General features: G+C 35.0%; 1 protein-coding gene across 10 annotated transcripts in view; it reads right to left on the reverse strand.

Annotated features, from left to right (window-relative positions):
* Positions 1-25,459, reverse strand: part of LOC141495403 (transducin-like enhancer protein 4) — a 165,105-nt gene that overhangs the window by 92,898 nt on the left and 46,748 nt on the right. For 8 of the 10 annotated variants that reach the window (XR_012470761.1, XM_074196690.1, XM_074196695.1 and 5 more), the window contains one exon: positions 16,735-16,809. The exons of the other annotated variants lie outside the window; for them this stretch is intronic. Coding sequence is in view for 7 of the 8 variants with exons in the window: in XM_074196690.1 (XP_074052791.1) it covers positions 16,735-16,809 (75 nt within the window). In the remaining variant the exon portion in view is untranslated. The remainder of the gene's footprint in view (positions 1-16,734; positions 16,810-25,459) is intronic. 10 annotated transcript variants of the gene reach the window in all.

Consider the following 25,459-nt stretch of genomic DNA (forward strand, 5'->3'; position numbering starts at 1 on the left):
TAATCCATGATATAAAATGAAAAGACTGGCTTAGGAGTTCTCACTCCAAGGATTCTTGCCACCCATATATTTTGAGTCCATTATCACTCTTCCATTCATTCAAATTTGAAACCTCAGGTATCACTGTTTAAGGATCCTTCTCTACAGTCTCATGTGTGTGCCTAAACCAATATGTGTGTATGTATGTATGTATATACATACATACATACACATACATACATGTATGTATGTATATGTTTGTACAGACTTATGGCAGACAGAAAAATATGGGTTTATAATGGGGAAAAAAGCTTTCTAATGCTTAGAGGTATCCAAAAATGGAATAGGTTCCCAGGGTAGATTTCCTACATTATTAGAGATCTTCAGGCAGGAGCTGGATCATCACTTTTGTAGATGGGATTCCTGTGTAGGTATAATAACTAGACAGATAATCTTTTCCCAAAACTGACATTGTGGGATTCAATTTTATTGACTTAAAATTTTATTAAATATGAATCTCTGAATTTTTCAAATATCACTATTCTATGTTTATCAGCAGAGCTAATGTGCTTTAAATGAGAGGGGGAAATGCAAGGGAGCAGTTATACATATGGTATAATATGCTTGTGTGCAACTATTAATATGCATATTTGTATATGTATGACTATATAAATTTAAAGATTTATAGATGCCTATGCATGCACATATACACATAGTCTGCATCTCTCTCTCTCTCTCTCTCTCTCATACACACACACACACACACACACACACACACACACACACACACACTGCTGTTCAGTCATTTGAGTTGTATCTAACACTTCATGACCCCACTTTAGGGGTTTTCTTGGCACAGATACTAGAGTGATTTTTCCATTTCCTTCTCCAGCTCATTTTACAGATGAGGAAACTGAGGCAAACAGGGTTTAAATTGTTTGCTCAGGATCACACAACTCCTTAATGTCTGAGATTGTATTTTAACTCAGATTTTGTGGACTCCAGAACTGGTATTCTATCCATTGTGTCACCTAGCTGCCCTATAAACAAACAAACATTTTGCTATTTCTAATAGGTTTTTGAAATGTTAATTATGATATAGAATGTAAGCCATATGTGTAAGTGAAAGCCAAAATCATCACCCCAAATCCTTTGAGTATTCTCTACCAAAAAAACTCCTAAAAATAAACAAGATAATTACTACGCGAAGTTTAAGTTTCATGAAAGGTTTTCTGTAATATAGAACAGTACAAAGTTAATAATTCAAACAATAGAATAAAAGTAAATTGTCAGTTTTTAAGTCACAGGGAATTTAACACTTTAACATAATAAAACAGGAAATGGTATAAATTTTGTAGATATGCTAAAAAGTCATGAATGTCACCTTTGATGGTTTTGCTTTGCAACATACAATGACACATATAATATTTACAACAAATGAATGATTCCTAATAGTTCAAACAGTTGGTTAAAAGACACCTTTAACAGAGACAACATATTGCTAACTGGCATATAAAAGCAGCTAACCATATCCAAAGTCTATTTTTAAAAGCATTTAGAATGATCAAAATAAACCCAGCAAAAAACAAACAAAAGAAAGACTTAGGAACACTGAGCAACAAAGAGAAACCACAAATCTAGAGATTCAGATAAAGCATGTTACCCACACCAAGACAGGTGTGCAAAATGGTATATGGTTTTTGGACTTAGCTGATGATTTTGTTTGCTAGACTGTTTTTCTTTTCCAGTGAGGAATAACTACAGGGCTTGATGATTAAAAGAAATTAAATTTCCAAATAAAAATATTATCTACAAAAACACTTCAAGAGTTTCCCTAATCAAAAGTGATCCACTTAGGTCTACTTTCTTGGAAAAGACTCACCTTTCTCCAAGATGTTTTACAATCAGCTTTGAACCAAAGCAACTCAGTTTTCCTCAGTGATGATATGAAGGCCCAAGGCTATTACCTAAAAAGCCTTAACACACTTTTCAAATCTATAGCTATTTCAAATGTTAATTACAGACTAATTAACCTTCTATGGTCTACTACTTTACCAAGTAGTATATCCTTTATCTACATAAAAGAAAAGTAAAACTTTCTGTATTTTATGAAGAAAAGAAATGCATATAAATAGAACATAGTAATTCAAAAGGTTAATAAAATATTTTAAGATAAAACAGCACCCTAGATATTAGAACAAGAAGAGGAGGAGAAAGGAAATAGAAGGAATACAGAGATAGTGAAAGAAAACAGCAAAGAGGGATAAAAAAGGTACAATGGGGTACTTATGGACAAGTCTGTTTCAATTACCAAAATGAAAAGCAAATTGAACATTAAGAGAAATAACCTCTTAAACAATCATAAAGGAAGGAGGATTGTCTAGGAAAATACTTATCTTGAATGAGATTTTCTACTTTCAGTCAGACACAGAGCTAGCTGCCTAAGCCAAATGGCAAAATTACCAATTTTGTCCTTTCTCCTTTCAGGTGAATGATTTCATTAAACTCTTCTCTCAAAACACACCATAAAAACTCCATTTCTTTTTTCCTAATAATTTCTATCTACTATTCTGTAACTAAGAAATGATTACTCTAATACTGATAAACAGTGATTATTTTTTGACCAGTACAGTGAAGTTAAAAGGTAGGAGGGATAGCTGGTTGGCAGGAAATTTAAGTTTTAAACTTCATACTGAATTCTTTTAACTGACTAAGAATCATTTCCTCGATTAAGAATTATTTCCTTGAAGTTGTTTCAAGTTGGAGAGAAAAGGTAAAAAAGAGACCATAAATGATGTCTTGTAAGATGCTGGACTGCCATCATTGAGAAATGTCAATGAGTGGTGCATGGAAAGAAAAATTTGAATCCAGAGGACCTGAACAGTTCCAATGATGGCTCTGATATCTATTACCTGGGTAACCTCAGTTCAATTGTTTAACCTCTCTATGATGTTTTTTTCTTTAATGATAACATTAATTTGGGGTAATAGACTCTATGAACTTTAGAATGCTAAATCTAGAAGCCTAGAAAGAAACTGAGGAAACTGAACTCTATAGAGAGGAAATGGAATTGAAGTAACCTACCAAATGTCATTCAACAGAACTTCACAATGGTAACAAAGGTAAAGAAAATACAAACACATCCAAATAAGACTATAGTTTTTAAGAAAGTCAGAAAATACAGGAAAAAAAATTTAAATCTACCAATTCAGAATCTGTAGTAATATTATGATCCAGAAAATTCAAAGTTTACCTTTGTCGTATATAATAACACACATATACCCACATAACAAAGGGTTTCCCAAGTAAAATTATAAATTAAATTAAAAAAGCTTATTTATCCTACTTAGCACATTTTAAAGGACTTGGAATCCTTCATTTTGTTGTGAGAATAAGTACTGCTAATTACAAATAAATTTTATCTATTTATAAATAAAATCTTATGCAGATTTGTAAGGGAAAAAGTATGTTGGGCTATTCTATTTTCCCTTTCAGTAATAAGTGTCTCCCATTGCAAAGAAATTATTTTTCAGGTGTTTTTTTTTTTTTTGCAAGGCAAATGGGGTTAAGTGGCTTGCCCAAGGCAACACAGCTTATTAAGTGTTTGAGGTCAGATTTGAACTCAGGTAGGTACTCCTGGAATCCAGGGCCTGTGCTATATCCACTGTGCCACCTAGCCACCCCCATTACAAAGAACTTTAACATGACTAATTTTGAATAGGATGACTCCTAGGTTGTGCAAGACGGCACTGCCCTCTACAGTAACAGGGAAGGGAGGAGAAGAAGAAGAATAGGTGATCTTCTATTCTGGACATATTGAGCTTAAGTCTACTAGATCAGAAAGGTGAATGGAGATAGGAGTCACACCAGGAAAGCCTTCTGCCTAAAATAGGCCAGTCCTATCCCCCAACAGTTTGGAATAATGGTATCAACTGACATTGTCCCTTCATTGTTCCTAGAAAGGATATGTCCATCTCTTTAAAGATAATCCCATTACCATGTGCATAACTTTCTAGACCAAAGCTACACAGATTCCTAGGCTATCATTCCCCTAAGGGTGATGTCTCCCCCATTAGAATGTAGGTTCATGAGGATACTGTCTGCCTTTGCTTTTCTATTTGACTTCCAGGGCTTAGTATAATGTTTGGCATTCAGTAGCCATTTAATAAAAAAAATGCTTTTTTTAAAGTAAAAAAAAATATTTGATAGATGCTTCTGCCTGTCAAATATAATACAAATTTCTTAGCCTAGAACTGAAGGACATCTACACTCAGGCTCCAAATTACCTTTCCACAGTCCTTTGACTTGCTCCATGAACCATGAATTCAAGTCAAACTCCTTAAACTAAATCTCACATTCCTGCTCCATCACATTCCACATATTCTATTAAGTATGTGGGATATACTCAACAGTGAACAAGCATTTATTAAGCTCAAAACCTCCCTTCTGCCCAAGGCCTTCATGATCTTTCACACTGCTGGCACCATCCCAAGGAGCCTGTACCTTGTCCCCACCTAGTAATTCACAAAACTTCTCCACTAGATTGGGAGCTCCCTGAGGAACAGGACTGACCTGTCATTTCTGTACTTTATCACTCCTCACACCTCTCAAGTCTGTGTGTTATATCTATACTGCTCAGAACACAGATCAAAGTCCTCAGCTTGGGAAGCTGAGGTTATAAAGGCACTAAAACCAGGACCACAGTGGGGTCAAGGAGGTGTGTGCCTTGGACAAAGATCGGGCTACAGAGACTTCTGGGAATGAGACCGCTACTAGAAATGACTTGGTAACAATTACTTCAAATGTATGCAATAGATGAAGAAATTGTCTTCTTCAAATGAATGCAAGCTCCTCAAAAACTTGTTTCTTTTTATATCACAAGCACCTGGCTCTTACCTGATTGCTTTAACTTAATAAAACTATTTTTAAATGCCAGAACCCTCAATTCACACTTTTTTTCAAATTCTGATCGGTTTTTGCCCATCTACCCCAAAGGCAGCATTTTCACAGATTCACAAACTCGGAGTTGGCAGGCCTTAGAGATCGCCTGGTCCAAGAACTTATCTGGTTATTGAATGAATGGTCATCTAACCTTTGCTCCTATTATGGAGAACTCACTCACTACCCTCATAAGAAGCAGCTCACATTTTAACTACTAAAAAGTTTTTTTCTTACACTGATCTGAAATCTGTCACTTATGTCACTTCCTTTCTCAGTTCTATCCTCTGGGGCCCAGAGGAGTAAATCTAACTCCTCATTCCAGAAGACAGTCATCATGTCCTTTCAAAAATCTCCTCTTGTACAAGTTAAACGTTCCCAGTTTCTTCAGTCTATTCTCTTACCCTATAGCTTCTCATCATCTTGATTGCCCTCCTATAGTCTCACTGCAGTGTGCCAATGACCTTCCTAAAATGTAATGTCTAGAATTAATGATATTCTAGAATTGATCTTACCAGAGTGGTAAGTCTGGTCTTACCAGACTCTCATTTCTAGCATTAAATGTACTATGCCTCTATTAATGCAGCTTAGGAAAGAAAGCATTATTTTTGTTGATGGCTATTTGATTCTGTTAATTCATACTGAGTTTTAACTTATTAAAAATCTTATTTTCAGGGCAGCTAGGTGGCACAGTGGATAAAAGCACCGGCCCTGGAGTCAGGAGTACCTGGGTTCAAATCCGGTCTCAGACACTTAATAATTGCCTAGTTGTGTGGCCTTGGGCAAGCCACTTTAACCCCATTTGCCTTGCAAAAACCTAAAAAAAAAAAAATCATATTTTCCCATAAAAATGGTGTCTAGTCATCTCCCCTTCCATTAATTTTTTTAGAACCAGTGTATAGCTGTAATTCAGCCTGACACCTTGACTTGTTGACATCTTTTTGGATTCCATCATCCAACATCTTAACTATCTCTTTCAACTATTTTACATAAATTAGATAAGTATGCTATTCATGCCTTTATACAAATGGCTAACAACAAAAAAAAATAGTATAGGCCAAGGACAGATCCCTGCAGTAATCGACTGAAGATTCTCCCCTCTGGTTGACAATGATTCCCTCGAGTACTAGAATTCATTATTTATCTAGCTTCAAATCCATCTAAATATTCTAACATTGAGCCCACATATATTCATCTAGCCAACAATGATGGCATGAGAAATTGCCAAATGATTTGCAGGAATCCAGATATGTAAGTTTATAGAATTAATTTAATTCACTTGTCTAGAAACATTGACAAAAAAAGGGAAAATTAGTTATTCAAAATCATGTCATGTCAAGTTATTATCTCTAAATATTTAAAAATCATTTTAAAGGAACATGTTCTAGAATACTGGAAGTAATAAATTAACATTAAGGTCACTGATCTATTGATTCCACCCTCTTCCTGTTCTTTTTTAAAAGATATTTACCAAGGTGGCTAGCTAGGTGGCACAGTGAATAGAGCACTGGCCCTGCAGTCAGGAATACCTGAGTTCAAATCTGGCCTGAGACACTTAATAATTACCTAGCTGTGGCCTTGCCTTATAAAAAAAAAAAACTTTAAAAAAAGATATTTATCCCTTGTCCTCATGGCATTAACAGCATTATCTGTAATTGTCCATTTTGTACACCTACATTTTCATTATCTACAGTCATTTTGTTCCATCCTTAAAATTCAAAAGATTTTTTCCCTTGATAGAAAACAGAATAAAAATAAAGCAAGCCATTCTACCTTCTCTCCAATGCCTGTTTTCCCATCCTGGGGCCCTATCCCTTTAAAATTCCTCTTGCTTCTCAAACAAAAAAGTTGTTTTGGAGTTTGTTTTTTATCCTAAGTATGTTACCAGTCTTAGTTTATTCTGATATTTATAAATCTCATTCTATTTTTCACAAGATTATACTACTCTTTTTATATACATCTTTGATTATCTGCCCTTGCTTCCATCTTCCATATATGACTTTTTTTTTTTAATACAAGACAATGGGGTTAAATGGCTTGCCCAAAGCCACACAGCTAGGTAATTATTAAGTGTCTGAGGCCAGATTTGAACCCAGGTACTCCTGACTGCAGGGTCAGTGCTCTATCCACTGCACCACCTAGCCACCCCATATATGACTTTTTAAAAAATTTCACTTTGTCAGCTTCCCCTTTGTACTCACACTGATCTTTTTAGTCAGTTAACTCTTTTCATACATACTAAAATTACTTTTCTTTTAAACTTTCATTCTTGACTGTTTGCCATAAATTGAATTAACTTTCCCTATAGAATTTTAGGTTGCAGAGACAATGGAAAAAGCCCTAGATTTGTACTAAAAGGACTAGTGCCACCAAACCTTGCCACCTACCTATGCAATTCTGGCAAATCACTTACTCTCACTGGGCCTCCATTTCTGTGCCTGAAGTGAGGGGTTTGAAATAACTGACTGCTAAGATTGTCTTGCTTTACATCTATAATCCAAAGGAACTCCCTCAAGTGCTCTCTCCTTAAGGCTCAGAGATCTGGGCTGTTACAGTAGAAAGAACCGAAGAACTGAGAGTCAGAGAGACATGCCACTGATTAACTCTCTCATTTTGGTCTTTTCACCTATCTGGGGTATCAGTGTCTTCATCTGCAAAACAATATGATTTGAACAGGTTATTTCCAAAGTCCTTTGTAGCTCAAACGTAAAAGAAAGTAAGTAAGCTATTTCCCAGTCAAATGGCTAGGATTGGAACTAGGACTCAGACCTCCTGACAGCAACTCTATTGTGCTTTCCACTATAGGCAGTATTACGTTTCTGACTTAATGACAATTTATTCCAAGCATAAAGTAGCATGAGTTAATTTATGAAGTTTAGATTTAATTCCATTTCCAGGGTAATTTCCACCATACTAATATTAGTTTTTCAAACAATGGGTGAGTCAATCTATGATTAGCAGAAACAAATCTACAAGTAATAATAACTCAGAACTGTACGAGGCTTTATGGTTTACAAAGCATTTTATATGAATTCATTTGGTCCTCAAAACAGTCCTGTGAGGTAGGTAATATAAAACAATGAGACAATGAGTCACATTTATGTAGTCTTTAGTTTATAAAATGCTTTCCTAGTTTGTCTATTACTCCAATTTTCATATGAGTAACACTAAAAGTTTCAAATATATTGTTGGGCATACTTTATAAAATAGCCATCCAAATGAAGAAATCTTGGCAATAAAAATGAGGTGAGCCCAGAGTTGAGAAGGAAAGCTGAGTAGATTGGTTCTAAAAAACTGCAAAGCATTTTTACTGACATCACCCCTATACACACATACACACATACACACAGACAATGGGATTAAAAGTACAGCCTCAACATAAGCAGAGGTTCATCCTCTCAATAGTAATGGTTTGCTGAAACTACAACATATATTTAATAAGCAACTATGACAAATAAGGAGAGTAAAGGAATTTGTGGCAAGAAAAGAAAGTATGCTGTCACATGGAATGAGTGAGGGCTAGAAGATAAATGAAAAGAAGCTTGCATAAATATTAGAAAAAGAGAGTAACAAAAGGTCTCTAACACAAGGAGTAAATGCTTCTAGGGTGAACTTTTGGTAAAACATGGGCAAAAAAAGACATACATCATTAGGCAGACAGGATGAGGTGATCTGCATTTTGGGAGTGAATTCCTGAATCAATGCAATCACAGAATATTGGGGAGTGGTGATTACTCTTTTATTTCTGCCTAGCCCTGCTTATCAATCTCCCAGGACTTACAATGGAACACTTGAAAAACATAGCATCACATTTTGTTCTTACAGTCCCACTGACTATGCCACTAATAGGAATCAGGAAGCTTTTGAATTCATCTTAATGTAGTTGTTATCCATTAAATAAAGTAGAAAGGCAATACCTGAAACAAAAATATTATAACAGTTCATAAGAAAGTTGTTTCTCAAAGGGTTACTTTGCAAAGGGCTCAAGAACATCAACATCCTTCCAGTCACCCAAGTTATAACCATATAATCATCCTTAACTCTTCACTTTCCCTTAGCCCCAAAGAATCTTCATTTGACAATTAGGAAACTGAAGTCCAGTAAGGGAAATAGATTTGTCCAAGGTTCAAGACCTCCACCCCCACCCCAGTAAGACTCACATTCACTCTAGCTTCCACTCCTCAGGCCTGGAAAGATGGCCTTTCCTCCTTCAACCTCTAGCTCTACTCTCAATGCTCCTACTTGCTAAAACCTTCAATAACTCCATTTATTTTTTTGGGAGGGGGAGGTATCCTGTATTTACTTACCTATGAATATTGTTTATCTTCAGAGTAGAATATAAGCTTCTTGAGGGAAAAAACTGTCTCATTTTTGTTCTTTACATCCCTAAAGTCAAACAATATCTGTCCCATTCATTGTGGTACCTGATAAATGCATAGTGATCGACTGAATTGAATCATGTCTCCTCCTCTTTCTAAAGACTTTGACATGTAGTTCTCAGTCATGTTTATTTTAAGGCTTCTACCCAAGAGAGCTCCATGCCAAATAATCGAATGATCCAAGATATTCTTCTCTTTCTGCTCTTTGGGAACATTATGAAAACAACTCCTTTATTGGTCTCTCTCTGAAGGTGAGCCTTTTTTCCCATTCTTATATTCTGTCTCCTGTTTTTATTTCTGGCTAAAACCTTCTAAATTATATGGTTCAGTATCTATAGTAACATTATCAACTTATGGAGAGACTATTTAACAATTGAGACCCCCTAAAGCTCTTTTCCTTACTATTGTCAACTGTTGAAACACATGTGTACTGCACTGCTATGAGGTCCATTTTATATTTTAGTTATTTTGCTTAATGGATTACCATAACCAAAAATTAATCACCTAGAGGAGCCCTTCTGCTGAGGGAGCCTCTTTGTATTCAGCTAAACTGGTTGTTAGCAGACATAATCTGCCCCTGAGATCATACCTGAAAAACCTTGGTAGATTCTGCCAGACCTTGCTCTGGTACAGCCCTAGGTCATTCCTACAACATGATGAGATATCAAAGTAGAATTTTTGTGAAGGCACTTCCAAATACACACTAAAAGACTGAAACAAATAGTAATAAAAAAACCATTGAAGAGAAATAGTCTTGCTGCCAACTGTTACCTTTTGATTACCAAGAAATCATTGTTTACTCCAGTTCTGAAAGTTTCCTAAATCAGGGCCCCCAAAGAACTTTGAAGGGACCACAAAAACTAAAGCTTCAAAAACTGGTTTAGTAGTGCATGCATCAAATGGGTCTATATAAATAGAGTGAGCTGTCATTACTATAGTCTCTAGTCTGAAATCCCTTTCTTCTAACCTTTTAAAGGCTGACATACATTTATAGTATAGCAGCCTTCAGAAGATTCTGAAGAACCCCTGACTGGTTTCATTGTCTTTAATATCACAGACCTACCCTAACCCATTTTCTGTAAACTCATAATTTTTTTGGCACAAATATGAGACTAGGAACTATCTGAGTGGCAGTTTTTCCCATAGGAATAAAGAAATAAATAGGTGATCAAATGAATAATGTTATAGCAAAGTTCTTTTAAATCATGGTGGGATTTAGCTATAACCTTGACAAAAGACAGGGCAGTATCATGTATCAGTATCTGCTTATACTAAAAGAGAGGATCATAGGAATACTAGGGGAAAAGAGAAAAATGGGAGGAAAAATATGAAATATCAATTTACAAGGCCATAAGTATGAAAGATTCCCAAATTATAGCCAATAAAATGTGCCTTTGACTCACCAGGGTCAATTCTACTATAGCTTCTTATAATCTGCTTATTATCATTATGGTATGTATTAATATAATATAGATCTTGGAAACTCTCTCTTCCTCTTATTAAATGTAGTAAAAACTAGAAACCAACCTCTTGCATGTCTTAACAAGTTCCATGGGTCACACTGGTGATATGTGAACTTCTCTGAATACATTAAAAACCAATTGTTGTCCACAACAATTAGGCAATGGCCATGCCAGCACTATTAAAATGCATAATGTAGCTGTTCTTCAGCCAACTGGACTAATATTATTTGGCCACCAAACAAAATAGCAACATTCTATGCTACCATAAACAGCAAATTTAATTATGAAAGAATATGCTACAAAGGCCTCTTAGAGAGGTATTGTTTTGGAAATTAAGTCTTAAATTTTAAAAATAAACAATGACCACAATCACCCTTTACAGAGCTCTCTCCCCATGAGAGGACTCACAAGTAGACAGGGGGCAGGAAAAAGTTACTTAAAAGTAGTCATTACCAGAAGTGTCATTAATAGAAATAACAGAAATGGGATTCAAATCACAGCCTCTGATGGTTTCATCAAATTTTAGCTGAATGATTTGATTTTTTAAATAAAATGTTCAATAAATGTAGTCTCTTACTCTAGGGAAAGTAAACTTGCTTTTTTTTTTAATTAAAAAAAATGAATGACTGGCAAAGATCAATAAGATCCCCCCCAAAAAAAAGAAAAGATCTAGAGATTTGTGCAATCTGCCTGTAAAAACTGCTTCTATCACAACCAGAGCTTTATAACACTTTTAAGTTGGCAGTATATGCAAATCAATGCTAGATGAAACAATTAGCATATACCTTTAAGCCAACCGCATTCCCCTCCCACCAAAGCAATCTGTGTACAATATACAGCAGGTGGCCAATCTGTTTTATAGCCTTTAAGCTCCTCACATACTCTTTGGTAAAATCAGTTTATGTTTTGTTCGGGTTGTATTTTTTTTTAAATCAAGCAGAGTTGAGGGTAATCATCTGTGCTATGTATAAGTCAAAGTGCATTGATGAAGTTCTACTATACATTTCTGATGTTTAAAAATCCAAACATTTAAGAGTTCATCTTTACTAATTATATTTATGGCCTAGGAAAGAAGACCTATGAAAACGATTCTGAAACAAAAATCATTTTTTTTAAAAAAACATTCTTTTTTTTTTTTAAGGCAATAACAGAATACCTCCTGGATGAACTCTAGTTCCCTAGTTGTCAACACAGGCAGTGAAAATTTATACTAGTACTCATGGAAAGGAACTCTTTACCAATGGTGCCAAAGGGATAAAATAAAACCTATACAGCAAAGATTCAGTTAGAACTTTTGTGAATCTATCCAAAATATTTTTCTGGGAACCTACAAATGCATAAATAAGATTACATCCTGGAGTTTGTTGGTTTTGGGGAGGATGGAGAGGTGCCTTAAGTAAATTTGGAAGGAGAAAAGGAGGAGTTGTTTGTACTTTGCTATTTTTTGGCCCCCACCTTGTCATGAAAATTAGTCTTTTGACTGAGGCAAGAAAAATCTGCAAAATGGAACAAATCCCTGGAAAACCCCAATATGGTAATCTTAAAAAGCTAGCATGAAGTTGGGAGAACCTTAGCTTGAAAAATTCCTTTTCACAATGCAAAAAGACCCCCTTCCTTAACCTGAATGTCACTGTCTTCTGCCATAGATTTTTTTAAAATTTATTTCTTTAAAAAAAAACTAAGATGACAACAAACAATAAAACAAAATTTTAAAAATTTAACTGAGGATATTGTCTCTTTCCCCCCCCTCTAATTCAAACCTCTAGGATGGTAAAGGCAAAGTCATTTAAATCATTTCCTTAGTAATACAAGTAATATTTAAATAGATTTAATAGTGCTGCTCCAAACCAATGAATTATGAGTTTAAAACCTATTAAAATGTAATGTTTTTTTCCTGAGCTGAGGGGAGAGAGATTTAAATCCACTGAATTTTAATATTTCAGCTTGAGCTGCAGGAGGTAGAGAAAGTCCAAATGAACTATTCCATCAGCACCATTCAAGCATGAACATTTTAATCAGTTTTACTTCCTTGGAGTTCTCTAACACAGTTTACGCTGTCATTCTGAAAGCACTTAACACAGAGAGTGTGAAAAACCACCAAGGCTTGTTATTGCCTTCACAATTGATGGCAAATAATTTTGCAGACTTCCTATCATTAAAATGTCACTGCTAAAAATTGAGGTTCAGCATTTCTTGTGCTAAACTGCATTTCCCTTGAACACCATCACATACCTGTTCTTAAGAGTTGGGTTTCTTTCTCTTTTTTGAGGGGGAGAGCACATTTTCTCCCTCCTCTCAGAGATAAATGGGCAAAAAAAAAGTCCAAAAGTAACCCTCATTTTTCTCTACCATGAGTCAAACATTTTCCTTGTCAATGTTCATGCTAAAGTAACTTGGTTTTTAAAATGGTAGGTCCTTTGGTGAAATTCTTATGAGATTTTAAGCTGTCTCTCAAAGTAAGCAAAACCGTATTCACAACAGCATGTGCTGATTATACAAGGTAATGGATTAAAAAAAACATTTTAAGATAGTCAGATGACTCAATTTAATAATACAGGAAATGAAAACATCATTCCTAATTAGATCATATTACTGATTTAAAACTACAATTTTTGGGTTGTTCCAACAGAGTGATCTTGCAGAGACTAATTTAAAAACATTGCAGCTAGTAGGACACAAGACAGACCAAGCCAGATATCTATCTATCTATCTATCTACCCATCTATCGATCGATCTATCTATCTATAGATTGATATATTCCTGCCTCAATATGAAAAAGACAAGGGTTTGGGGGTGGGGGGGGAGCATCATTGAAAAGATGAATAAGACCAATTCAAAATAAAACACAAACTATTAATCACTGGAAACAAAGCTTAATAGATATTTCCTAAATTGTTTTTTCCTTATAAATAAAAACTGATATTTGGCTTATTTCAATCTATCAACAGTTTTAAACTGAACATGACCTGTGAAAGAAATCATTATAACTAGTGTCTCGTTCCATTAAGCACAACTAGTGTATTGTCAAGAGGACAAGCAGTCTCTCCAGGTTCCAGGCTCACTCCAGTATTCGGCATTTAAACTGCATGGATCACTGACTGGGTTCATTTACCAATGAAGGTAGAATAATATTGCAGAGCAAAAACGGTACTTCATCAGATTCCATTAAATCTGAGTACATTTATGCTTATATGGGATGGTGTGCAGACTCACCTGAACAGATATATGCTTTTCCTCTAAGTACATCTGTCCTCACATCTTGGATTAACCCTTTGCAATTCTTGTATTTACAAAGTGCTATATATTATATTCTTAGAGGGAAATAAAAATCATGCCAAATTATCCTTATACACTTTCTAGTAGATCAAATACTACCACTTAAAAAAACATATTTAAAAGATAAAGAGAGAAGTACAAAGAATAGGAGGTACATTTAAAATTCCAGTGTTACAAATCTAAGTATATGGCACACCAAAAATAATAATGTTTCAAGACGCAAGCAGAAAAATTAACAACAACCTCAATAAACTCACAAGTTCATTTTAATTAGGCCTTAGTTTGCTACACAATAACCTAGATGTTTTTCAGTTTCTTCATTCTTTTCCTCCAGAAGGGTCCATTTTCTATTTGTGTGCAAATACCTCAAATTTCCCACCAGGTCCATAACTATAATGCAAACTGTTCTGATAACCTGTTACTCAATGACTCAACTGGGTTATTTTTTCAAATAAAATTGGGAGGGGAGATTAGAATTTCACATAGTCAAAACTGCCACTTCAAGTAAAACTAGAATGTCGGAAAATGGGGTAAATGTGAAATATGTGTGTGTGGGTGTGTATTTGTATAGAGAAAAAAGAGAATGTGTATGAAAGGATAAAGAGAAAAGAATATCTCACTTTTTATTCCTACTTTTATCTATTTTTTTAAAGCAGCAGTCTACATGAAAATAACCTACATACATTTTGATAACTAAGCAACCAATTATCCAGAAAAATGCTTCAGAGATTAATCCCCCATTCCCCCCACCAAAAAAATAAACCTAAAATGATAAAGAAACAAATTCAGTCTTGTCCTCTCATAAAAAGCAACCACTATGGCCTAATCCTTACACGTTCTACATTTTAGTAGTTCCAGAAAAAGTGAACCCAAAATTCAAAGTAATCCAGTCACCTCCCACATATGCAATCACAAATCAATAGCCTGACATTATAGTAGGCTCACTATATCCCTTCTGATCCATGTGCCATATGGTAACAAATATCTAAATAGCACCAATACACACAGTCAAATATATGTGTGTGTGTGTGTGTGTGTGTGTGTGTGTGTGTATTTATTAAATATTTTTAAATTCAACCATAACACCTTATTTTATTGAAATAATGCCAATAAAAGACTGTAGTTTGTAGTTAGATAATGAAAACTAATTGGGAAATGTATTCTTCTCCCACTTTTCCTCACTGGAGCTTAAGACATACAACAAATGTTATTCATGACTCCACACATTTCGCTCAGATTCGTCCCCTTCTTTCTAAGGGCACTTCAGAGGAAATAAAGGTTACTCTTTTCCATTTATATCTTCTAATTGACTACTAGTATTTCCTTGTGGTCAGAGGGACAGAAAATAGAGTTAGAAATAGCCTATTAAAACCCAGCTACAATCAGCCCACTGCTCCACTGCTGTCAGCAATGATCAGAGAGTTCTGATTTCCTTGTTAAAAGACAGAAGCATAATTGAAGCAGTATCTTCACTTCAGATTGATTATTCTGCAACCCTTATCCACATCTTCACTCAGCAATTTGAATTTTAATGAAAGTAAATGGAATAATTAGCATTTCAAAGTGTGTTTGATACACTGAATAAAAAAAGGAAAAGACTTTTGTGTATAATCTATACACAAAAGAAAAAGTAAAGGGGAGGGGGCAGAATAAGGAAAGTACACTTGTTGTGTCTTCATTAGAATAACTTAAAAAACTGCTAGCATCAGCTGCATAATTACGGATGTGAATAATGTGCCTGCCAGAACCCCTCCTCTGTCTCAGCATCTTAAGAAGGTGGCTTCAACCCCAGTCTGCTGCCTTTGCCTCTCTTTGTAACCCTGCTACTTAGCACAAGGTTTGGCACAGTTGCAGCTTAATACGTTTTTCACAGACTGATAGATGATTTTCGACTTTTCTGGAGGGACTATCCAAGCCCAGAGTCTGACAGAACGTTTATGCAACACTAACATCAATGTTGAAAGTTAGTATTTCAATAACTCAGTGAATATTTTATCAAACAGGTGAGGGCGGCTAGGTGGCATAGTAGATAAAGCACCGGCCTTGGAGTCAGGAGTACCTGTGTTCAAATCTGGTCTCAGACACTTAATAATTACCTAGCTATGTGGCCTTGGGCAAGCCACTTAACCCCATTTACCTTGCAAAAAACCTAAAACAAAACAACAACAACAAAAAAAAACAGGGAGACATTTTTTTCCACATCTTGGGGGGGGGGGAGAAACATAATTGGGGGAGAAGAGTATTAAAAGTTAATACCTATTTGAAAAATTCACCAAAAGTGAAACAGTGTTTTCAAAGTAAAATACATATATAAATATACATATGCTCTATACTGACCTAAAAATATGCATACACACACACAAAACACGTGTGTGCAGATCAATTTAACAATATTATAATTCAAATTCTTCCTGTGTGTTGGTTAGAAAAACTGACTTTACACATGAAATAAGTAAGGTTCCTAAGAAAAGGAATCTGTTCTTGGGGAGGAAAAGAATAAAACTAGACATTTACTCTATTCACTTCATTGGTGAGAATGTGATCAAAAATTTCTGATATAGCCATCAAATTTATGAGGTTTAAGTCAAACTACTTAATTTCACTTTCTTGTCCAACACTTTTGCCCATCTAATGGAACCAAATTGAAAATAAGAGCTAATTACAAACACTATTAGAGCTAAAACAGAAAGACCACATACCCCAATGATTGCGTTCAGTTCTGCCATGGTCACTTGCTTGGCACGTTCCACAGCCTGCACCACTTGTTGCTGGTGCTATAAATGAAGATCAGAAACAGAATAAAATTATTTGTTTTCTATTCAGTCAAGTACAGCTTTTTTTTCCTATGATGTTTTCTAACTTCAGTCACATGCAGGACTCAAAATGAGGAGTCCCTTAGTTTCCAAAATATGCACACATGGAGAAGTGTGTTTATGTATGTGAGTTTCTATGTGTCCAAAAAGTTGATAAGAAAAATACTGAGTATTTCTCTTATAAGAACTGTAATATGTTCTTCCTTTCCCCAAAAACAAATTGTGTTTCATATTAATAGAACTTAATAATCAGGTGTGTTTTGGACAAGAATGTATATGATTTACAGAAAAGTAAAAAAACTGTCTATTCCCCTAAAATCAGGATGGAATTCCATTTTAAAAAAATAAACTTTTTAGTACATATTTTCTAGAGGAATTTTTGAGGAGAAATGTCCTTCTCAATGTCTGTAAGAGTATATGTTGTAAGGATGCACAGAAATGAAAAATCACATTACTTTTGAAAATGTTCATTTTATTATGTGGTTTTTCATATTTAAAAGAGATATGAATAGTTTGTGACAGTGTGGCTTATACATTTCAGAGTAATGCTGAATTTAATTTAAATATTGTTTAAAAAGTTGAAAATTTACTAATACTAAAGTGATTTTTTTCATAAAAAATAACTAACAAAAATTTTCCCAAATGATATTAGTGCCAGGTAGCATAAGAAAATTCCTTTGTCCCTGATCCTGCAAAGGGGGAGGGGGGGTCTTATAAACTACACTGAGCAAGAACTCAAGTCAAGTTTTATAGATGTGGCATAGAGGTGGCAAAATTCAGTAGCATAAAAATCTTTATAGCAAGGGAGACAATTGATATATATATATAGAGACAGAGAGAGTTAAGTTTGCATCAACAATTGCTCTAAAATGTAAAACACATTTCAAATTAATATGTACAATGATATACTGCTTTTTAAATATATTATAAAGTTGTAATATATACTTATATACTTGGAATAAGGCATATATGGAGTCTATTCAAATAAGTTTAATAAAGTAGGAAAAGGACTGTTATTTAGAGTTTTACCTATATAGTGATGTCAAACTATGAATCCCAAGAACAGAATATTAAGGTTTTAGTTATTTTACTAATAGAAGTCCTAATTATAGTTTAGCATACTGTCATCATCCTGAGAAGATAGTCATTTTCTTGTTATCTAACAGGCAAGTTATATAGAATTCTAGGCTGAAACTTTCAGAAATCAATTAGGCAAGTAGCCAACTTCAATTATTTTTTTCAAGTTGAATAGCTACCACATATACTTAAATCTAAACAATGCACATAATCCATCAATTATTCTGATGCAAAACTTTCCCCCTTCTAGACTCCTGCCCATAATTCCACTAAATTAAATATGTATGTATATATACATATATGTATATATGTACATTCAGTCAACTTACCTACAGAGACCATTCACCTTAAGAAAAAAGTATATGCACAACCACAACTGTTCCAAAACTCATTCTTCAATTTAACACCTGTGTTTTCACCAGAATTCTCTCAATTTATAAAGATCACAAGCCCCACACATTATTAGATAGCTACATGACTTACTATGGTCAAAAACTATTATCAGATGATAAAGGATAACAGATGTTAGCCAATTTCTGTTGATAACAATTCTCCAAATTTAGTTTGTTCTTCTAAAAGCCATTATTACTAGATGCAGAGTTGACTCTGATAGAACTGGTCAGTGACGCTGCCTTAGCATATACTTCAAGTGGTCAGAATCAATGCCACAGCATAGTCACTAGCACTAGTAGTCCCTTACTGGAAAACTCAACATACTCTATCTGAGTAAAATTAAAAATCTTAATCTTGAATCTATATTTGACACATGTATTTTTAATGTAGCAATCTTCTGTTCATATCAATATTTTAAGAAAGCAATTCTGAAGACTAAAACAACCAACTATCACTTCTTTATTTTACACAATTCACATATTTCCTAATGAAATCAGTGCCAACATAGAGCAAAGTAAATGTTTCTCTGAGGGGAAAAAACATCACACAATTAAAACAACTAAGAAACAGAAGATAGAGGATTAAGGATCAAGTTTATATGAAGACGCAGTTGTCCTACCTTGAAACAAGAAATATTATACATGAATCTAAAAGCTAAAAAAAGTTGTTTTAAAAAATACCATTTTACCATGTCATTCCAATTTTATACCAAATATTCATCAAAGGTGATCTGAAATATAGAGATAGTAAATGGCAATGAAAGCACATCAATAGAAAGACCACATCTGCCATGAAGCACAGAGAAAGAAAGAACTCTATGGGTTCTGCTTCTCAAAACCAAGGAAAGGGGGGCAAGCTAGGTGGCACAGTGGATAGAGCACCGGCCCTGGAGTCAGGAGTACCTGAGTTCAAATCCGACCTCAGACACTTAATAATTACCTAGCTGTGTGGCCTTGGGCAAGCCACTTAGCCCCATTGCCTTGCAAAAAACTAAAAAACAAACCAAAAAAAAAAAAAAACCAAGGAAAGGAAAACCAGTGCCTCAGCCTACTTGGATTTTACTCAACTATGGCACCTATATGGTACCATAGGAAGAGCAATGGTATAAATCATAAAGTGTGGTCGGATGCAGCTTTTAAAAAAGTTTGCAAGTTAATTCAATTAAATTAACAATGGAAGTCTTACATTCACTTCTTGATGAAGGCAAATATAGGCTAAAGTAATACAACCTAAACTGGGCCTGTGTAAAGAGAATTTCCTTCATCATTGACTATTTACAACCACTACTCACAAAACATAACATCATATGCCAGAGCTGGAAAGATCTCGAAAGTCATCTGGCCCAATCTCTCTCCAAGACATCAATCTTCCTACAACCTGTTTTACTATAAATACTCATCTGTAAAATTTGCTCTGTTACTGGAGTTCTGCCAATATAAGCTTTCAAGGTAGACAATAAGTCTACCTTATATTCTAAACAGGAGAGAAAACACACTTAAGAGTGATAACTTACACACAAAATAACATTCCACCAATGACTAGAGTTGTGAGGAATGAAGAATAAAAATCTCAATTCAAGCCAGGAAGAAGACAGACAAGTTCATTGTAAGAAGGGGGGGAAAAAACCTGTGGCTAAATAAAAAGTACTTTGAAAGGTTTACATAAATTTATACATGGAAATATTTTTTCCCCACTATTTCCTATTCATGGATTGTCCATAGCCAATTAAGTTCCTTTTGAGTTAAAATATAACAATTCTCTAATGCAGAATAAGGAATTTCTTTGTTTTTTTTTTCATTAAAAGCAAGATTATTTTGCAGCAGTTAGGTGGCAAATGGATAGAGCCCCAGCTCTAGAGTCAAAAGGATCTGAGTTCAAAATCTGGCCTCAGACACTTAATAACTACCTAGATGTGAGACTCTGGGCATGTCACTTAACCCCATGGTCTTACAAAAAAAAAACCACTAAGATTATCTCCTAATAAAATTATTGGGTTGGTCCCTTCCCACTTATTCCTCCTCCACATGTTTCTCTATTCCCACTTTACCATCCACTTCTTTCCTCTCTCACAGGCTTCTTTATCCAAGTTTAACCTCAAAGCCACTGATGGGTCTACTCAAAGAACAGTCTGTGAAGCACAGGGTACCATTTCTTCCTATTCAGTTGGCTCAGTCTGTTTGACTTTCTACCCAGTACAATAGAGGAAAACGCAACTGAGGGCAGATAGCCATAGCCCAAACAAAGTCAGGGTGAAAAGAGGGACCTCAGATAGGAACTTCTGAGAGAAACCCAATATGCCCATCTTTTGTGAGTCGATTGGTTTATTTTATGCCCTGAAGGAGACCATGATGCCCACATCCTCAGCGGGATAAAGAATTTAGACATGAAAGGTTAAGTGACCAATAAAATGATGGACCTAAGGCAATTCAAGGAGCACTTAAAAACTTTCAATGTGGGAGCTGAGGTGCTAGGAGCTTCTATCCCACTGCTACCAGAAGGACTAAACAAAGCAAATAGCAGAGAGCCCAAAGGAAAAGGACAGAGAGAGCTTAGGATTCATTTATTTCCTCTCCTCTCTAAATTCTTCCATCATTAATGCAGGGCAATTGAGGTTTAGGGTTAATTCTACAAGCACAGAATGGGGAAAGAGAGCTGGTCCATAAGTTAAGAGAATCAAACACTAAACAAAACTGTTAAATTCAGTCATTGTTAAGTACCTATTTGGTTCAAGTCATGGTAAGAACTAGTGACACGGATGCTTCAAGTACTTGCCTTCAAGGAACTTGCAATTTAATGATAAGGGACATAAGACATATATAGAAATAAGTATCATATTAAACAGAGGCTAAGTAAAGGATTCTACGAAATAAATAAGCAGGGTAAGAGATAGCTAAGAAACTGGCAGAAGGTTCAGTGGAGGAAGAAATAGTATCGGAATCTGAGCTTGAAGCATTTCAGTAAACAATGTAAATAGACTGCAACCCAAGTATGGTAGATAGCAATGCAAATGATGCAGAAAAGGAAAAAAAGAAATTTGTAAACTAGTCATATGAAAGAGTTGAATAAAAAAAAGATGGAAATGAGGATTGGCGTCAGAGCAGAGGGTCTGAGCTCTATTGTCTAACAAAGACTAGTAAACCACTGGAGATTTCAAACCTCTGCAACTATGTAAAGAGACTGGAGAGGGGAGAGTCTGGAGGCAGAGACATCAATAAGAGAATACAATGATCTAGGTGAAAGATAATAAGGACCTAAAAGAAGGAGGTGACAGTACATCTAGGGAGGAAGATGAAATATTGCAAGAACTAGAATCAACAGACCCTGACAACTGAACAGATATAATAGGTGTGAGAGAAGAGAACCTTTATAATAAAAATGTGTATAGTAATCCAGAAGTCACCCAACTTATTTTTTCTCTGAAAGGAAGGTATAACTATCTTAGCCAGCCCATTACCAACAGTCTAATTCTCCTAAAATTTGCAAACCTCATCCAGTCAGGAATATTCTGCAGAGCAGGCACTCAGTAAATATTTATTAGTGATTATGATGGAGCACAGGATTTCTAACACAGGAGATTTACTTTCCACTTTTTGTTCCCTCCATAAACACATCTATACTCCATTTAGTGCTTGGCACACAGTAGGCACTTAACAAATAACTATTGAGTAACTGTTGATAGAACTATTGCTGTTTGTAAAAATAAAAATAGGTCAGGAATTTGCTGTTAGTTAAAAGCTGAAATATGAAAATCTCTAGGAAAAAAACAAAAGTGAATTCAGTGAATGACATACTTCCTCCCAAGCTAATACCTATCACTGGTCAAGAAAACTTAAAGAGTTCCTAATTAGAAGGGCTTGGTGACTATGCAAAATGATTGTTCCATTTATACAATTCAAAGGCAAATTATATTCATTTACAATGACAGATATCTTTATCCTGCAAGGAAAAAGCAAATACTTTGAACTTATTTTTTCCTTAAAAATCTAACATATACACACACACATATAAACACAGAACCACACACACACATATATATATATATGTATATATATACATATATATATGTATATATATATACATATATATATGTATATATATACATATATATATATATATAAAGATATACAAAGATAGGTAGATATAAACTATGTCACCTGCGGTTTACTAAGAAGACACAGACAAAACTAGCAAAGTATTAAAGGTAAAGAAATAACAGTCAAGAATTCCATGTTAAGTCTCTGCCTGGGGAAATGTCACTGAGACCAGCAAGAGAGGTGTGAACTGTTCACTCATAAGTAAAAACAACTTCCTTAGGGCCAGAAGTCTGACCTCTTCAGTCTTTACCAACACAAGGCAAGCAAGAGGTGTCTTTTCTAGGGAACAACTAACAGGAAACCTCCTTGCCTCACTTCATGGCATCAATCCAAGAAAGGAATTTCTACATAGGTTCTGGTTAGCTGTTATTATTGGATCTAATTAATCAATTCTAAAAGAGCATATCTGAGAAAAGGGAATATCTGAAAGGCTCTATTTAAAACTCTCTCCTATTTATAAGCTATGTTACAATTGACATCATCAAGAAAAAAGATTCAGAATCAAAAATTTTTCCCCACATCATCCAATGAGAAATAAATTTATATCATAAAGGAATTTTCATCTAAAGAAAGACTAACTTTTGAAAATCTGATTTATCCAAACCATAAAGACATTCCATAAATGTGGACATGGTTCCAGGGGAACCATATATGAGATGTACCTTCACTTCCTTTATAACACCCTGTAGGACCTAACACATGGCCAAGTACACACAGGAAGTGTTCACAGAGTATTGTTGACTAATTTCTATCCTCAGTCTTAATTTGCCAAAGGGGACACAAATATTCATTCTCTCCTCATGACCTCTTCAAAAGTGAAAGAACCTTATCAATATCTTTATCAATAATAATCTTATTACTAATGAGATCAGTAAATAAGCAATACAGCCCGTACCTCTTGAATTCAAAGACACAGGTTATCTATCATCTCTGCCTTTGAACGTTACCACCCAGTATTACCTCTTCTCTGAGATAACCAGAAGACTAAGACAGATGGAACAGTGCATAGTAAGAATTGAATAAATGTCTGCTGATTGGTTGATCTGACCATTCAGAAATTCTTCAACTGCTTTGGCCAAGATCATGTTACAATACCACCAAACATATCATTAATGTATCAATTCAATGATAAAAAATATACCAACTGATTTTTTTTTGGAAGGGGAGGATGGGGACACGTCTTAAAACTAGTGATTAATCCAAAGGCTTTTTGGCACAAATTAAATTCCAGAACTTTCTTTAAAAAAAAAAGATGAAGATGGAAAATAGAGGCAAACCCACAGAAGACCCCATTCTCATGTGCATTTCTGCATTACACATTTTAAGACTACTCTTAAGTGCAATATCATAAAATAACACAGTGACCTATAAAAGTCTAATATTTATGTGCTATGTGATCCTTAATAAAAGATGCTGGTCCTTAATAAATGTAATATGGGGGCGGCTAGGTGGCACAGTGGATAGAGCACCGGCCCTGGAGTCAGGAGTACCTGAGTTCAAATCCAGTCCCAGACACTTAATAATTACCTAGCTGTGTGGCCTTGCACAAGTCACTTAACCCCATTTGCCTTGCAAAAACCTATAAATAAATAAATGTAATATGAAGATCACAGGTGTTGGTGATACAATGCATACTCATCAAGGGAGATCTCTAGTAATTTTAACCAAGAGCTCATTCATCAAAATGTGTTGGTTATCACAAAAACTTATAAAGTTAACAAGAGTAGAGTTAACCTGGTGCTATTCAAAGGCAACTGTGCTTCTACTAGTGCATCAGACCACTGTACTTTGTACATTTTCCCCCTAAAGCACAATGTAAAAGCTGCTGATAACATTTTTTAGTTTCTATTTTGCAATTATACTGCACATTCAAAATGTGGTACACGGTAATTTGATACTGTATTAACCTAGATACTCAAATAAATAGTGTTTTAGGAGGCAATGGTATTTAATAAACCACAAAAAATTCATCATCCATTATGTTAAGGAGGAAACAAATGTATTATGTTCAAAACAAAAGGTACCATATCTAAAAGGACTAACTAAAAAAGAGCTGACATTTCTATAGAGCTTGCCTTAGAATAATTTCTTGAAGCATTTTTCAGATAAAGAAACTAAGGCCCATTAAGGTTAAGTGATTTGCTCATGGTCATACAGCTAGAGGTCACAGTTAAAGATGACTCAAATCCAGAATTCCATCCCCTATGTCACTTCCTTTCAATACACTACCATATAATTATATACATGTAAGAGCTAGCTACTGCATAGTTAATGACTTTTCTTCAGTTTCAACAAAGAAATAGTCACATTACCAAATGGAAGAAGTCTAGAGAAAGACACGATTACCTTTATTTAGAAAAGAAAAATGATGCCATACTAAAATTCTTATTTCTAGCCAAGGCTAAATTTGTACATTTGATAAAAGCCTGGAATTTTCTCCCCTTCTTATCCTTTCTACCTTTAGAACATCTCTTCTATACATCCTCTTCTCTATACTTGTTAACTACTGTCACTTTGGTGCACTCTCTCATCACCTCACACCTGAAATGAGTCTCTAAACATCAAATCACTCTATATTCCAGTCCAACCCCGACTCATTCCCACTTAATTCAAGTGGCTTCCTATTACATTACCTCCAGGATCAAATATGAAATTCTTTGGCTTTTGAAGACCTTCACAAACTGGCTTCTTACTATCTTCCCAGTATTCTACCTTACCTCCTCCTTTCAAGTACTCTGAAATCTAGCTCTACTGGCCTATCTGTTGTTCCTCCCACTAAACACTACATCTCCCTACTCCAAAACTTGTCCTTGGCTGACCTCTATACCTAGAATACCTGGAATGCTTTCCACACTCATCTCATTGTAATGGAACACTATTGTGGATAAGATGGGGGGGGCGGGGGGGGGATGAGGTTTCAGAGAAACCTGGTAAGATTTGTAAGAACTGATGCAGAATGAAGCAGAACCAGAAGAACAATTTATATAATAACAAGAACACTGAAACAATTTTGAAAGACTTAAGAATTCTAATCTACACAATAACTA

The sequence above is a fragment of the Macrotis lagotis genome, chromosome 8, assembly GCF_037893015.1.
Source record: "Macrotis lagotis isolate mMagLag1 chromosome 8, bilby.v1.9.chrom.fasta, whole genome shotgun sequence".
Classification (NCBI taxonomy): domain Eukaryota; kingdom Metazoa; phylum Chordata; class Mammalia; order Peramelemorphia; family Peramelidae; genus Macrotis; species Macrotis lagotis.